The sequence below is a fragment of the Saccostrea echinata genome, unplaced genomic scaffold, assembly GCF_033153115.1.
Source record: "Saccostrea echinata isolate AGI-Se365-2 ecotype Australia unplaced genomic scaffold, CSIRO_AGI_Sech_v1 ptg000056l, whole genome shotgun sequence".
NCBI lineage: Eukaryota > Metazoa > Mollusca > Bivalvia > Ostreida > Ostreidae > Saccostrea > Saccostrea echinata.
The window spans coordinates 5,415,345-5,433,214 of NW_026889805.1; the positions used below are offsets into that span (position 1 = coordinate 5,415,345).

General features: G+C 34.6%; 1 protein-coding gene across 1 annotated transcript; it reads right to left on the reverse strand.

Annotated features, from left to right (window-relative positions):
* Positions 1-26: 26 nt before the first annotated feature.
* On the reverse strand, positions 27-11,986 carry LOC133173444 (E3 ubiquitin-protein ligase rnf8-B-like). Its single transcript, XM_061308432.1, has 8 exons — positions 11,735-11,986; positions 6,289-7,387; positions 5,882-5,957; positions 5,044-5,122; positions 3,958-4,001; positions 3,664-3,723; positions 2,802-3,026; positions 27-2,417 (listed from the first exon to the last, which is right to left on the reverse strand). The coding sequence occupies exons 2-8, from the start codon at positions 7,371-7,373 to the stop codon at positions 2,361-2,363; spliced, it is 1,626 nt and encodes a 541-aa protein (XP_061164416.1). The 5' UTR covers positions 7,374-7,387; positions 11,735-11,986; the 3' UTR covers positions 27-2,360.
* Positions 11,987-17,870: the final 5,884 nt, after the last annotated feature.

Sequence of the window (17,870 nt, forward strand, 5' to 3'; positions counted from 1 at the left end):
ATGAACATTGATGAGAAAAACTCCTGTGACTGTTTGGTTCAGGTTTATTGCAAAGATATCTAAGACAACTATACATAAATGTACATCCACAGTGTTCACACATTAATTATAAATAAGGTCAACTAAATGTTTTCTAATATAAAATGTATTGTTTATATTATGTGTAGGATAAAACAAATCTTTTTTTTTTTTTTTTGCTTAAGCAATAACGTTACATTAAAGATTCTTAAGTATATGCAAGGAATTTACTGTAAACCAACTATTATTCACGTCATATTTTATTCGCAATTTAGCAGTTTGAAATCAATATGCGACGGTTAATTTTCACGACTGAGGAAACATTCTCTACGAAAACAAAGCAAAATAAGTGGTACGCGGCGATTATTATTCACGAGTTAACGTAGGTTGCGAAACTCACGGATATTTCTTGCACACGAATAAAAGTTGGTTTACAGTATCATCACATAATTTAGACAGAAGCCATGCTTGCAAAATATAATTACTTGCTCTTATTTTAAATGTTTTATGTTGCTGAAATATATATAGAAACTCTAATGCAACAGTCCATTCATGAATTCATGTTCTCGGAATTCGACATCTTCAAGTCATTTTGCAATATTAAGGAAGCGATTGCAAGGGTCCGTGAAAAAAAATGCGCTCAATGAATTTTTCTCATTTTTACATATAATTTGCCTTACGTTAATGTATCATAATATGAAAATTTCAGCCATGGTCATCAGGGTTATAAGGCTGATATGGTTGCCATGGTAACCGCAGTTTTTCAATATTTTGATATTTATGAGGTGAAATTTTATATATCCCATACATGTATCAAAATTGAAACAAAATAAAAAAAATTCCACTAGATATTAAATAATATGCTTCATATTCAATGAAAATAAAAATTGTATCGGAAACTATTCATAGACGTAGTAATGCCACCGCTGCTTTTGGGAGTATTCATTGTAAATTTGCAGTAATATTTTCACATCAATAGCAGTTCTCAACGTCTTGACAAAAAATTACCCAAATTTTCCAAATACTAATATATTTTGTACAAATTATTATAAGTGACTTAAGGTTAAAATATGAAGGCCAAGTATTCACATAAAATGAGAAATCTATGGTATTGTTTTATGTCTGATTATTAGGATAGTTTTACAGGCAATCTAATTAAAATTAGAAGTTAGATCTCACATACCGGTACTCACTACACTAAATGTGCATCAAGCAGATCTAATAACATCTAATAAACATAATTAAATCATGACATGTAATACACTTATGGATAAAAGATAACTCTCAACAGCTGAAATTTATGCATTTTGATAATTCAGAAAGAAAGCATTCAAATTTTGGTGCTGTAATCTTTTGCAATTTCTATTGCATGCATGGGATTTAAATGTAGTGCAGTTCTACTGCATACAATGTATCGATCAATTTTCAATTTGCAAAATAAGACTAGCAGAAATTACTTCTTCCATAAGAAACAATTATCGACTTTTGCAATAACAAAGATATTAGTCAGTCTGATACATGTACATGTAACTGCTAATAATATGCAATTATGGATTTCAGTGTAGGTGGATATGTGGTTATAAGGACCCATATATTGACAGAAAACTCTAAAAGTGTTAGTGACTGAGCTTCAGGGGATGCCATCATTTTCTGTGTCTGAGGTCAATATCACTCCAAACAAATAACCTTACACAGTCCTATCTGTTTGTGTAAGAGATATGGTTGGCTATCATGACGTCATAATGGTAAAAACAATATTATGCCTCATGTGCTATGTATCTTTTGCGTGGCCATTTATAGAGATAGTCAGTTGTGCAGACACACTTTGCATCAATATCACAAAAGGATGAATATAATGAAATTCTTTTAGCCAATAAAAATTATGAAAAAATCTTCTTACTATAATTACAAGAGTTGTTTGTGAAACACTTATGCCCCCCCCCAAATAATAGGAATTTTTTAAGTCCTTGGGGCATAACTCTGTCAAAAATTGCTCAATCATACCCAAAACAGAACTTGACCTAGAATTCTTCTGATAAATCTGTATACTAAATTTCATTTCAGTATGTGCAACCTCTGTGAAGAAAATGAACACAAACTGTTGGTGGACCAACAGACAGACAGACTGACCAACCAACAGACGGAAGTAAAGCAATATGCCCTCCCTTCTTCGAAGGGAGGCATGAATATTATATATTTCAACCTTTAGTCTTCAATATTTCCTTTGTCTTTAAAAACAAGGATTTAAATTATAAAATATGAATTTACATGACTACATAATACCAGTAATTCTTATTATAAAGCCTGAGAAATCAGTTGTTATATACATGCATTTGTCTATTTTAATTCTTGTCACCATCTAGAATGTCTTTTCTGCAAATGGGACAAACAGCTTTCCTCTGAAAGAGAGAAATAAAAATCATAATTTTTTCAAGGGTAATAAAAGGTCCTCTTAAACTTCATCATAAGAGGAGACTTACATACCATTTTAAGATTAATATTCTTCGCCATTAGCATATATTTTTCTATGTGCTACTATGAAAATCTATGGTTCATTGTGCACATAAAGAACAATGATCCCCATTAGAATGAATCTCAGTACAGGTTTAATTATTCTCTAGTCATGTATCTATGATTAAGCCTATTTCAAAAGGAGGTTTGATTTTAACTACATTATATTAGCTATAAGCAAGGCCTTGATTGGTTCAGTATCTGAATTTCTCATTTTTTTGTTAAATGTCCAATAATCTAAGATACATTTTGCTCTACAAAGAAACACTGACCTTTAACCAAGTTTCTATGCAGTGTTTATGAAATCTATGATTGCATGGTAAGGATGTGATGGTATCCCCATCATCAAAGTCCGAGATACATATCCGACACTCGTTAACATCATTTGTGTCTGCTGTCTGGGACTGGAACTGTGTCGTACAGAGAGACTGAAGAGCTTCCTCTGTTATTCCACTTCCTTTTGCATCTCCAATCCTCTCGGCCAACTCCCATAATGCCTGAACAAAACCATCATTATCACAAAATTATTAAGTAATCAACATACACCAAAAGAATTGAGGTACTATACAGTTTCTTTTTTTCACTTTCAATATCATTTTTAGATTCTACTTGAGAAAATTTTGATTGCTTAGAATCTTATCTAATCAAATAAGATTAAACCACCAAATTCATTGAATACAATGTTCAAAGGAGAATTAATCTGATGAAAACATTTGAAAAGGAGCTAATCCTAAAGCACATAATATACTCAGTAAAGAGGAGGTGACAGTAATAAACAGGCATGTAGTATCAGTATCCACTTTTCCCAAACAAAGTTTAACTGCTAATTTCAATGAATTGAAAGGCTGGTTGCCCCCCCCCCCATCCCACCACCACATTTTTGTTGCAGTACAGTGTATAGTCAAATCCCCCTACCCTTTCCCATTTTCTTCTTTTGGCTTGACAAAGATTTTTGAGTTTGGGTTTTGAGTTATCAATTATTTTTCTGCCTCCCCCTTCCCCACTTTTAAAAACAATGCTTATAGTTATACATTCCTGATAAAGAGGTAGCTTTTTCTTATTAAAAGATTTACAGTGTAAAGGGTTGAAGGTCACTTTTTTACAGCACATCATTTTCAATCTTTAAATTCATACCTCGTAGTCATTCAAATCAACATTTCCTTGCATGAGATGAGGTGGCAAGATTTGACCTTCCTGAAATGAACACAGAATACTATTAAAGTAAAAATTCACGTCCACCTGCATGTCTTAGACTAATGACTTTACAGCAGGGCTGAAAAATGTTCAACATAATCTAGTACTGAAAATTGGACTTTATAACACAAACAGTGGTATTTTACAATAAAATGATTCCTAATAATCATCCATATAAAATTTTCCGGTAGCTATAATATTTATAGTATATGGATACAGTAATTAAATACTAACCATTCCAAGAATTGACTGTAATAATAGAAGACCTTCTGGCATTCCTGTGGAACAAAAAAATTCACAAACTTAATCTATTTACTTAAAGAGAGACTTAATTTATATCAACTGAAACAAAGTTTAACAAGAGGCCCATGGGCCACAATGCTCACCTGAGTAACTATGGCCCTTCTTGTTCTTCACTAGTAGATTCTTTTTGCTATATATTTCTATGTAACTCTTTGATTGCCCATTGTAGCCCCACCCTACCCCAAGAGGTATAATGATTTGAACAAACTTGAATCTACACTAGCTGAGTATGCCTCCATATTTTAAAATATGATTAAGCATGACTTTGCTGTTCTTGAGAAAATTTTTAAAGATTTTTCCTATGTAAAACTTTGATTGCCTATTGTGGCCCCACCCTACCCCTGGGGTCATGATTTGAACAAACTTGAATCTACATTATCTTTGGATACTTCCTTATAAATATGACTTATCATGGCTTTGTTGTTCTTGAGAAGAAGATTTTTAAAGATTTGTCCTATATTTACCCATGTAAAACTTTTGATTGACCATAGTGGACCCACCATACACCTAAGGGTCATGATTTAAACAAACTTAAATCTACATTACCTGTGGATACTTCTATATAACTATGACTGATCATGGCTTTGTTGTTCTTGAGAAGAAGATATTTAAAGATTTGTCCTATATATACCCATGTAAAACTTTGATTGACCATAGCAGACCCACCATACACCTGTGGGTCATGATTTGAACAAACTTGAATCTATACCATGTCAGTAAGCTGTCACATGTTTTCTTGCCCTGTGGTTACTGAGAAGAAGATTTTTAAATGACCCCACCCAATTTTTACTATTTCTTAATTATCTCCCCCTGGAAGAGAGGGTGGCCCTCAATTTGAACAAATTTGAATCCCCTTCACCAAAGGATGGTTTGTGGCAAGTTTGGTTGAAAATGGCCAAGTGGTTCTAGAGAAGATGAAATTGTGATTAGTCTACAACCACTATGACAGACAACAGACAAATTTCGATCAGAAAAACTCAGTTGAGCAGGCAATGATTTATAAGTAGCAGTACTAACTGTGTAACTGAAATGGAGTTCTGTGTCGGATTGCCCTGTTTTCATATGGATCGTGCATCTGCAGATTTGGATGATTTCTCTGGAAAAAAGGGAAAAATAGACAAATATACAAGTACATGTACATCAGTATAAGAGAGTACCTGAAATTTGTTATCAGCTGATGTTTAAAGATCCATGTCTAAATGTGGTATTTTGTCTAGCAGAGCTGTTGCCAATGGACTTAATTAATATTGACATTTCAATGATTTTCAGTGTTTGTGTATGTGTGGGTGGAGGGGGGAGGAGGGGGGATGGGGGATTCTTGATGAACAGTACTTTATAGCTACATGTACTTTATAGCATGAAATGTTTTATTTTTCCTTCAGAGTAATGTATATCATATGAACATTATTTACCATTGTTATACTTTTAAAAATTGGTTCCTATATAAATCTTTACTAAAAATAGTCTAACATTTCAAATACTGGGAGGTCATAAAAAAAATCAACATTTGACCGCAGAGTGAGATACTGGACCTGCTGATGAGATATTGGACCGCTTACATCATACTGGAGGCGGGATCATCTAAATCTTATTTGCATTCATTGATGTTCGACAGTGCCAGAAATAAATAAATGAATAAATAATAAAATAAATAAATAAAAGGCATAACAAAACATTTATTGACTGGGTTGGAGGGCAAAATGCATTTTGTCGAGCCCTCTAACCAAACTGTTTGCCTTTGGCCTAATGGCCTCAGGCAAACAGTTTGGTTCTTGGGTACGACAAAACACATGTTGCCCTCCAACCCAGTCAATAAATGTATACTACTTATTGAATTTGTAATCAGTTATTTTACCTGTTGCATCCTCCTGTCAAGGAAGTTTCTTTCTTCTCGTAATAAATTATTTTTCTCATCTTCCTCTTCCTGCAACCTTAAAAAAAATATATTAAATGTATTTAACCTGTTGGTGATAAATGCCATTTCTTGACTTGTTCAATAATTTTAAATATCTCTCAAAATCTTCTTTTTCTAATCACACTGACCACATATATCATCTAATTAACTAGACCTCTAATAAAATGACACAAAAAACTCAGTATCTTTAGACATCTAACCTCATCAATATGTTGGATTATGTTTGCTAGATTTCTATCAGTGAAATATATCAATAAAACATGAAATTTGTTTTTCATTACTAGACCACAAATAAGTATTATTAAAGAGATGAGTAATTAATACAAGGCTAGCATAAACTACAATACCTCCTGGCCATTTCTCCATCCCTCTCTACTTGTGTTCTGTTTAGTTCCTGTCCCAGTCTTCTGGCGAAAAGTTCATCATCTTGTGTCTCTGATTGCCCACGATAATATTTTTTCTGTGCTCTTCTGAGTTCATCATCTTGTGTCTCTGATTGCCCACAATAATATTTTTTCTGTGCTCTTCTGAAATTTTTCTCTGTTCGATTGGGTATGTGATTGAATGTATCCAACTGTCTCTGTTTTGGTTGTGTTTCATCATCACTGCTATCTTGGTGATCATAATGTCTAGTGTCATTGTAAATATAGTTACCAGTATGTTCATAGTGATTATTCTGCTTATAACTATTCTTTGGCCATTTTCTACTTCGCCTTGATCCCTTCATACCCTGTGGATTACTCCGATATCCATTCACTTGATGAGGATTTGGTAATTCATCAAAATCTTTCACTTGAGGTGATGGCAATCCAGATTGGAACGTTCTTAACTTTGGTGATGAAACATCCTCATCGTAAGAAGATACTTCAGGGATAGAATCTTCCTCAACGTCATCACTGTAGAAAGTGAAGGTCGAACGGCCAGAGCTATCAATGTCCTCACTCTGAGGCTGGGCTAACACTGACCCCTTTTCTGTCACACTTTGATATGAAGTATCCATCATATTATCACTACTATCTTTGGGAAATGTCTCCTCCACGTTGGCACCAAAACCCTTTTGATTGTCCGAGTATGTCTTTAATTCATCAGTATCCATTGGACACATGTGTGGAGCATCACATTCGGTATCACTATCACTGTCAATAATTAGCACAGGGTGATCTCTATTACCATTTTCGATTCTATTTTTGTCCTTTCTTCTATCATTTTTTCGATGAATTGAGGGTGAAACTGAATTCATCTGGCCAAAATGGATTCTATCCTTTTTTTTTTCTTTTTCATATTCTTGATTTTGTAACTGCCATGCTAGAAAAGCATCAGGATCATTTCTCACACTGTCTGTTGGAAACTCTGATATACCTCGAATGATTTCAGATTCCAGACTTTGGTCATGAAGTTGTCTGGCATACCTCTCATCATAACCTGTAGCCATTGAGAAACTAATGGCTGTTAAAAAAAAGGGTTATAAATTACACTCAAGGAAATAAAAAAAAAAAGTACATGTACAAATCCCATTTAAACACACTACAGTTCTGTATCCTCATGAACAACATTTAAAATAGCTAAAAAAGAACTCAGGTGATAAACACCAAGGAATATGGGAAGTAATACAATATATTCTATCTCTATATTCATAAAAACATTTCATCATTCTTCATTTCTTGATCAGATATAATGACAGCTTCGTTATCAACAGGTCTAGACAACCTTCATTTTCAGAGGATAACCAAAATTCAATATGGTGGTCAAACTTTGCAATGCGTTTGTGGGAAAGCTTGGCCTCAGAGAATAACACAGGTAATTTTCAAACACCTTTTGCCTAACTTTAGTGGAAAAGTGCATACACCAGACTACATGTAAATAAATTAAAGATTAATATAACGATTGTATGTAATGATTTTATCTTACTCTAGATGTTTTCAATTTATTATCAAAGTTGGCACTTTTTGCGCATTTATAAATATAAATCGCATTAAAAAAAAAAAAGAAAAATGAAAAAAAAATTTTTTATATGCAATCCACTGCCCTATAAAATAAGTAGTTGAATAAAAATTAAAGAAAAGAAAAGAAGAATAGATAAATCAATGAATAAAAGAAATTATTTGTTTAAGGATTTTTTTAATGAATACATATCAGTAAATAGGTTACTTTCACATTTACATGTTACTCCCCTTTGCGGGGTCAATCTGGGGTTAACTGGTGTATGGCACTGTTTTCCCTCTATAACATTACCAACTTTATGGGGCAATGTCTTACAAATGAAATCGGTAAGAATATGTTCATTATGTTTTTTATGTTGCCCCAAACTATTGCAATACAGAAACAGAACAAAATTAACTGAAAAAGTGTTTGAAAGTTGAAAATATTTACAGGTAGGTTGCAAAGGATTTAGTGAGAAAGATGAGTGTTATTCCAACAACATATCGGGTAACTCTTGAAAATGTGAAATTTACCTATATATCATGTATTACTATATGTAAATCGTTGAAGATTTTTAGGTCACTTGAGTAACTTAGGTGTCCTACTTCTATCTGTTTTGTAACCTACTTCTGTTTTGTGACCTACTTCTATCTGTTTTTGACCTGTGTGTGTTCAAATGAATAGTTATAATGGGACTGTGGAAATATGGTGGACAGAGATAAATTCTCTTCCTTTTACTGGAAGGAATATTTGCTATTTATATTTCTACGAGCTTCTGTCTGGTGAGTTTAGTTTATAGCCTGTGTTTCCTTATTTTTGTAGTAGAGGGCCAGAGTATGCTCCTCTAATGAAGCAAGTCAAGTTAAGAAAAAAATTATTAAACTTTCATTTCAAGTAGTCTAATGTAATCTCTCTGTTAGTGTCAAGTAAATTACTGCTAACTACTGAGGGGGCAGGTGGTAAATTTAGTACTGCCGACTCCCAACTCTCTTGGATTAAAGTTTTTCCTTGATAATCTCCAAATCGCTTAACAGATTTGGTTCAAACTTTTCAGGCACATTAATTATGTTGAACTTAATTCACATAAATACATGTATAAAATATATTAACAAGAGGCCCAGGGGCCATATCGCTCACCTGAGCACTATGGCTAGGAAAAAGCAGAAATCGCTTCAATCTTGAAAGGTTGAAAAGTTTAAATATAAAAGTGGTTGGGGGGGGGGGGGGTTCAGGAATTGAACAAATTTGAATCTACATTATCTGAGGATGCTTCCATTTAAATATGACCAATCATGGCTTTGCTGTTCTTGAGTAGAAGATTTTTAAAGATTTAACCTATGTATTCCTATGTAAAACTTTGATCACCCATTGTGGCCCCACCCGACCCACAGGGGTCATGTTTGAACAAACTTGAATGTACACTATCTAAGAATGCTTCCATATAAATATGACCAATCATGGCTTTGCTATTCTTAACAAATAGTTTTTTTTAAAGATTTTTACTATGTGTTCCAATGTAAAACTTTGATGGCCCATTGTGGCCCCACCCGACCCCCGGGGGTCATGATTCGAACACATTTGTATGTACACTATCTGAGGATGCTACCATATAAATATGACCAATCATGGCTTTGCTATTCTTAACAAATTGTTTTTTTTTTTTAGAATTTTTACTATGTGTTCCTATGTAAAACTTTGATCGCCCATTGTGGCTCCACCCGACCCCCGGGGGTCATGAGTTGAACAAATTTGAATGTACACTATCTGAGGATGCTACCATATAAATATGACCAATCATGGCTTTGCTATTCTTAACAAATTGTTTTTTTTTTTTAGAATTTTTACTATGTGTTCCTATGTAAAACTTTGATGGCCCATTGTGGCTCCACCCGACCCCCGGGGGTCATGAGTTGAACAAACTTGAATCTACACTACCCGAGGATGCTACCATATAAATATGACCAATGATGGCTTTGTTGTTCTTGAGAAGAAGATTTTTAAAGATTTTTCCTATATATTCCTATGCAAAACTTTGATCGCCCATTGTGGCCCCACCCGACCCCCGGGGGTCATGATTTGAACAAATTTGAATCTACACTACCTGAGGATGCTTCCATGTAAATATAACCAATTATGGCTTTGCTGTTCTTGAGAAGAAGATTTTTAAAGATTTTTCCTATATATTCCTAAGTAAAACTTTGATCGCCCATTGTGGCCCCACCCTACCACCGGGGGTCATGATTTGAACAAACTTGAATCTACACTACCTGAGGATGCTTCCAAGTAAATATGACCAATCATGGCTTTGCTGTTCTTGAGAAGAAGATTTTTGAAGATTTTTCCTATATATTCCTATGTAAAACTTTGATCGCCCATTGTGGCCCCACCCAACCCCCGGGGGTCATGATTTGAACAAACTTGAATGTACACTATCTGAGGATGCTACCATATAAATATGACCAAGTATGGCTTTGCTGTTCTTGAGAAGAAGATTTTTAAAGATTTTTCCTGTATATTTCCTATGTAAAACTTTGATCGCCCATTGTGGCCCCACCCTACCCCCGGGGGTCATGATTTGAACAAACTTGAATCTACCCTACCTGAGGATGCTTCCACATAAGTTTCATGTTTTCAAGCACAGTGGTTCTTGAGAAGAAGATTTTTTAATGATGCCATTAATTTTTCACGAATTCTTAATTATCTCCCCTTGGAAGAGGGTGTGGCCCTTCATTTGAACAAACTTGAATCCCCTTTACCCAAGGATACTTTGTGGCAAGTTTGGTTGAAATTGGCCCAGTGGTTCTTGAGAAGAAGTTGAAAATGTGAAAAGTTTACAGACGGACAGACGGACTACAGACAAAATGTGATCAGAAAAGCTCACTTGAGCCTTCGGCTCAGGTGAGCTAAAAAAAAATATTACCAATTGTGGTATTTATGGACTAAATTGAGCAGTTTGATAAATCTGTATCCATTTTTGGTTTCTTCAATAACATTTACTATCATTCCAATAACAGCGTGTCACTGTGTTTGGTTGAGTGTGCTAGAGTTTCAAATGTTGATCATATTTCTGTTTTCGTTTTGTTTTCAATGAAATGAATACTACTTTGCATATGAAACAGAGAACCAAGTAATACATTGATAATACTGACCAATCGCATTAAAAGATTGTTTAAGAATACAGCATTTGTAATAAGCAGCAACACTTGGTCAGTCAAAGCCCATTGCTTGCTCCTCTGTTCAAATACAACTAGCAGCATTCTTTTGATTGAATTTTGCACACTTGACCAAACAAAGTGACACGCTGTTTCTGCAATGATAGTAATTAGTACTAGATTTTATTCATTCTGGACAGATGACATTAACATACATAACAGATTTATGTATGTGGGGATAAACTTCAATGTAGAAAATATGCCCAAGAAGTCTTTTTGTCGAATTGGAGAATACATGTATTAATAAAAAATCACAATCAGGAACAACTGAGAGTTGAAAAATGAAATTTCTTGATTTCTCGTATTATATGTAAAATTGTTGATATATTTATATCTAAATTCAATACAGAGAGTATGACGCAATTCTGTTCAGCGGTATGAAGAATATTATTAGAAAAACAAGAAAGTCGGGTGTTGGTAGTACTAGATTAACCAATTACCTATAATACTGAGAGTATTTTACAGAAAGGAGAGAATTTTGAAAATGACTCATCTTTTCAGAATAAGGAAAATTAATTTCATCGTCTTTCTCAAACTCTTTCAACATAAAATTATAAAGTCAAATAATTAGAATTACGAGAAAAAAACCAAATTGTTAAACTTCATCTATTTTGAATAAAACGAAAGTGGATTACGTATTTACGAATTCATTACAATTTACCTGTTCAACAATCCTAGAAAAAATGTAAATCAGTCCCCAAATGTGTTCACCATTTATATATCATGATTTGTAAACTTCTGGCTAAAGATGAAGAAAAAGTATTTGTGGTAAAAAAAAAAATGGAATTTCAAATGTCAAATTACATTCATCATTCTACGGATATCCGTGTCTGTCCTGCGCAGATCAACAAAGTCTACTTTCATTTTCAGTTCAAGTTGACTTCACTACGGTGTTTACGTGCAAATATTAGGATTCTCTGATTAAAACTGAATTATGAATATATTTTGAAATAATCTCTTAAAAAAATTCCCTCTCCTTGAACAGTTGAAAGCTAAAATACATATGTGATGAGTCATACACCTATCCTCACTCTTTTGATGCCTCCTCCCCTTCGGCAAGCGGTAAATCTAGTCTTCCCGACTCCCGACTGTCCCGGATTTCGGGTTTTTATTGATATCTTTATTATCGATGCACAGAATTTCTTTAAAATTTTCAGGCCCATTTTCTAGGTTGTTATTAATTCCCAAATGCATAAAAGTTTCGACAAAATTACGTTAAATATGTTGAATTAGCAATATTAGCAATGCAGTCAGCATACAGAAAACATCATTCTACAGAAACTACTTTGCTCAAAGTACATCATGACCATGATGACATTACGCAGGTATTAGATAGTGGGTCATTTGTTGTCCTTGTGCTCCTCGACCTGTCAGCTGCATTTGATATCATTGACCATCGTATCTTATTGGATAGGCTTAATGCAGCTTATGGAATACATGTAACAGGTGGAGCCTTACAGTGGATTCAATCTTACTTAGAAAATCGACGTCAATCTGTCTCAAATCCACCGAGCGAGTTCTTCCATTTGGCGTCCCTCAAGGGTCTGTTCTTGGACCTAAACTCTACTGTTTGTTTTCCAAACCTATTGAGGCCATCTGTCGACAACATGGAATGTACTACCACTGTTATGCAGACGACCCGCAAATATACCTCGTTAAAAGACCAGTAGAAGGGTGGAATAACTATTTAAAAGATTAGAAGCGTGTATAGCAGATATTAGTTCATGGATGGCTACGAACCTGTTGAAACTTAACCAGGACAAAACGGAGCATATAATCTTCTCTTCCAAACACAACGCAGCAAACATTCCACTACACCATCTTAAAGCTGGAGAAAATGACATTTCTTTTGCATCGCTCTTCAAGAACCTTGGTGTTTATTTCGATTCCCATCTGACATTTGAGTCATGTGTCATCTATTGTGAAGACATGTTACTTTCATATCAGTAATATTGGACGAATTCGTCATCTCTTAACAACGGATGCATGTAAGACTCTTGTAAATGCACTAGTTACATCAAGGCTCGATTATGCAAACTCTCTTCTGTTTGGAATCAACAGGACCACTTACTTGTCTCGAGGACATCAAAATGGAATCATATTTCTCCCGTCCTTGCGGAGCTGCACTGGCTTCCGGTCCAGTATCAACCACAATTTAAGATACTGGTCCTTCATATATCTGCAAGAACTTATTGAAGTTTATAAGCCAGCTCGATCACTAAGATCGGAAACATCAATAAAACTTGTAGTTCCAAAAGTTCGAACCAAGACTTTTGGAGAACGGACTTTTAGTTGGGCTGCCGCCAGTTTATGGAATGAACTTCCAACACGCATAAAAGTGGCATAAAGTGTAGATGTTTTTAAAAATTGCTAAAAACACACTTTTTAAAGAATGCCTTTCCTGGGTTTTAAACCCTATAAATTTAAATTTTTTTAAAATGTCTCAAGCGGAGGGGGGGGGGGGAGGGTGTGCCCCAATAAATTTGTCGATATATAGATTACTAGGCCTATAGAAAACATAGCTACTAGACTATATGCTTGTGCCCCCTCGATAAAAACGTCTGATGACGTATATATATATTTTTTTTGCTTGTCAAGGAATTTTTCAATGGTTGTTGATAGTGCCCCTCAACTGAAAATGTTTGTAAGGTATCTGCATCAGCCTTGTTTGTAATATAAGTGATCGCAAATACCCCCCCCCCTGGGGGGTGCATGATTTGTTCACACTTGAATCTACACTACTGAGGATGCTTCCATATTTCTTCGACTGATTTTTAGAAGATTTTTTCCATATGTTTGATCATCTATAGTGGTCCCGCTCTACCCCCGGGGAACATGATCTGAACAATCTTTAATCTACACTACCTGAGGACGCTCCTGAATTAAAATGACTAATCATGGATTTGCTATTCTCAGGAAGAAAAATCTTAGATATTTCCTATATATTTAAATCTAAAACTTTGATCGCCCATTGGGCCCCCACTCTACCGGGGGGGGGGGGGGGTCATGATTTGAAAAAAAAAATTATTCAACATTACCCGAGGAAGCTAACTAATCATGGTTTTGCTGTTTTTTTTAGAAGATTTTTTTCTATAAATTCTTATGTAAAAATTTTATTGCCCACTGTGGCCCCACCCTGCTCCCAGACTAGGGGTCATGATTTGAACAAATTTGAATCTACAATACCTGGCTGAAGATGGTTCAATATAAATATGACCAATCATGGCTTTGCTGTTCTTGAGAAGAACATTTTTAAACATTTATCATATGTATTCCTATGTAAAACTTAGATCACCCATTGTGGCCCTTCCCTATCCCCGGGGGTCATGATTTGAACAAACTGGAATCTACACTAACTGAGGATGCTTCCATATAAATATGACTTATCATGGGTTTCCTAGCTGTTCTTGAGAAGAAGATTTAAAAAAAATTTCCCATATATTCCTTAGGGCTGGGTATTGGCTAGAGATTTCGTATTGCGATATATTGCGATATTTTTAACTGTATTAAGATATGTATTGCAATATTTTCAACAAAAATTTAAATGGTATTTTCTTATTATATTAACTTCCTTTTATACATGTAGAATGTACATAACTATGATAAATAACCAAGGAAATATATCTTGTTCATAGAATTACAGTTATGCAACTAAATACACCAATACAAAAGCTTTTTTTTCTTACTGTTTGGCATGATTGCAAACCTTTCTGAGAACTTTTCTTTATATTTTATGATAGAATTCCTGAGTCCAAGCATTTTGCTGATATATCGGTATTACAAAAATAAATTGCAATACGATATTTTTTGTCAATATACCGCAATATACCGGAATATCAGTATTATTGCCCAGCCCTAGTATTTCTATGTTAAACTTTGATCGCCCATTAAAGCCCCTCCCTACCCCCCAGGGATCAGGAGTTGAACAAAATTAAATCTACGCTACCTAAGGATGCTTTTATGTAAATATTACCAATTATGCCTTTGCTGTTCTTGAAAAAAAGATTTTTAAAGATTTTTCCTGTCTTTATTTATGCAAAACTTTGATCGCCTATTGAGGCCCCACTCTACCTTTAGTCATGAATTGAACAAACTTGAATCTACACTATATCAGGAAGCTTTCACATAAGTTTCATCTTTTCGGGCTCAGTGGTTCTTGAGAAGAAGATTTTTAATCGACACCACCAAATTTTTACTTTTTCTGAATTATCTCCCCTTGGAAGATGGTATGGCCCATCATTTGAACAAACTTGAATCCCCTTTACCTAAGAGTACTCTGTGCCAAGTTTGGTTAAAATTGGTCCAGTGGTTCTGCAGAAGAGGATGAATTTATATTAAAAAAAAAAGTTTATGACAACGACGACAGACAACGGACAAATTTTGGTCAGAAACGCTAACTTGAGCCTTAAACCTTCACAAATTTATTAGACCATATTACTCATCGACTGGATGTTTGATTTCAATGAAATCAATACTACTCTGCTTTAAAAACTTGCTAGATTTTTTTGAATTTTTTTTTTAAATGAAGTTCACTGCTACACTTTGATCTCTTAGTATGGCCCAACCCTAAGTCCGGGGGTCATGATTTGAACAATTTAGAACCTATATTTCTTTAGGAAGCTTCCACATAAGTTTCGTCTTTTCAGGCCTAGTGGTTCTTGAGGAGAAGATTCTTAAAGATTTTTCTTATATATTTCAATGAAAAACTTTCATCCCCAATTGTGGCCCAACTCTTACCCCGGGGTCATGATTTCAACAATTTAGAATCTACACTTCCCACAGGAACCTTCCTTCTAAGTTTCACCTTTTCTGGCCCAGTGGTTCTTGAGAAGAAGATTTTTAAATGACCTCACCCTAGTTTTGCCTTTTCATGATTATCTCCCCTTGGAAGGACTTGGCCCTTTATTTGAACAGTTTAGAATTCCATAATTACCCTAGGATGCTTTGTCCCAACTTTGGTTAAAATTGGCCTTGGTTCTTGAGAAGAAGTCGAAAATGTGAAAAGTTTACAGATGGCAGATTGACAGCTAGACAGACGGACGAACGGACGGACGCCGGGTGATCAGAAAAGCTTACTTGAGCTTTTAGCTCAGGTGAGCTAATAAAAACATTTACAACTTGAAAACTAGTAAAGCAACACGTCTTCTAGTATATAGATGCATCATGCAAGTGAAAGCTGCATTATTTGATATATTATAGATGACATTCTCTATCTCTCGTTCAAGAAACTCTAGCATTTTGTTGTGTATGGAATCCGGATAATACGATGGCCGACAACGGCCGCCACTTTTGATAGAGAATATTGTCATTTCGTAAAGCGTTTTTGTCAATTTTCGTTGACAAATTACAACTAAACTGGTAATGTTATATCTACATGTACAATTAATAAACTGACAATTTCCACCGGAGAAAATCATTAAAATTCCTTCATGTGAGATGAAATGAAGATACTCGAAAGTGATAAGCTTAAGGTTCTAGCAGAATTGCAAAATCGAATTCTAGAGTAGTATTGTCTTCTAGATATACTTTCTCGACAGATTGTAGTAATTTAATTCATAGAATTCATTGTTGGTGTACGTGTTGGTCACATCATAGGTCACATCCAGGAGGAAATTTTTTGGGTGTATTAGAAATTAGATTTTTGTTAATAATCAGACGTGTCTTTGATGTATGAATTTTGATTTTTTTAAAATGCGCACAAGATAATTCATCATAGTAGTGACCTACCGGTATGTTTTCCTTTGCCGTGCCACATTGAAAAATAATTGGCCAACCAGGTGGAAGGCTGGAGGCTGCGTTGGCCTTTCAAAAGTGTTTCAAGCACTTGATTATTAATTTTATATATTTAGAGAGCAAATATAGTCCACATTTAGGTTCTCATTTTATTCCTGCTTTAAAGGTGTAGTGTTTTTGATACATTCCAGAAACTTTAGACAAGATGCTCTCATGTAGAGCTACACATATAATCCTGTTTTTCTACCTCTACATAAAAGGTAGAATCGAGCTGTCTCATGCACTCTGAGATCCTAGTAAATTGATATATATCCATTACAACAAATGAATTATTTTTATCCGCTTTTTAAATTACAATCCCAAGAATATTTTTAATGATACAACAAGAAAGAAAGGTTTCAAAATGACAATTTTACGTCTAGCATCTAGGATTATCTCATGCATGCAGGCAAACTAAGAGTGAAAATCATTAAAATGCTCCTTATCTCTATCAAGTCACCTGTTTTATGTTTCTTAATTTCATATCACACGAAAGAATTTTAATGTTTTTCGCTGTTGAAAATTGTCAGTGTAAAAATTGTACATGTACATATAGCATTACCAGTTTAGTTGTAAATTCTTTGTCAACGAAAATTGACAAAAACGCTGTACAAAATGACAATATTCTTAATCGGAAAGTGGCAACCCATGTCGGTTCACTATCGCACGGTTCGCACCATCGCGGCTTGGGTCGGATTCCATAATATGTATAGGGTATATATGTGTAACTAAATCTTTAGAGAAATATACTGAAATCTAGAAGTAGATTTTTTGTGTGATGTAAGTTACTAGTATCAATATTAATCGTTTTCAATTCAAAGCCATTTAAATCTTTTCGATAACCTTTTAATATGACTCGACTTGCAAGCAGCCGTTGGAAATCATCACGTACACAACGGAAGCCCCTCATGAAAAGTCATAAAAAATGATATTAAAATGATCACTTCGAGGTATTTCATATAATGTTAGTAGATCCCTTCAAAATAGATGCTGAATTAGGCGTTTTTAGTTGGACTTGGGGCAGT

What these genes read in the sequence shown, in the direction of transcription:
- LOC133173444 (XM_061308432.1), bottom strand. Translation starts at nt 7,373, where the DNA reads ATGGCTACAGGTTATGATGAGAGGTATGCCAGACAACTTCATGACCAA. An exon ending in TTGACAGGAGGATGCAACAG is followed by an intron (nt 5,123 to 5,881) that starts GTAAAATAACTG and finishes CCTTTTTTCCAG; the next exon opens with AGAAATCATCCAAATCTGCA. An exon ending in AACTCCATTTCAGTTACACA is followed by an intron (nt 4,002 to 5,043) that starts GTTAGTACTGCT and finishes TTTGTTCCACAG; the next exon opens with GAATGCCAGAAGGTCTTCTA.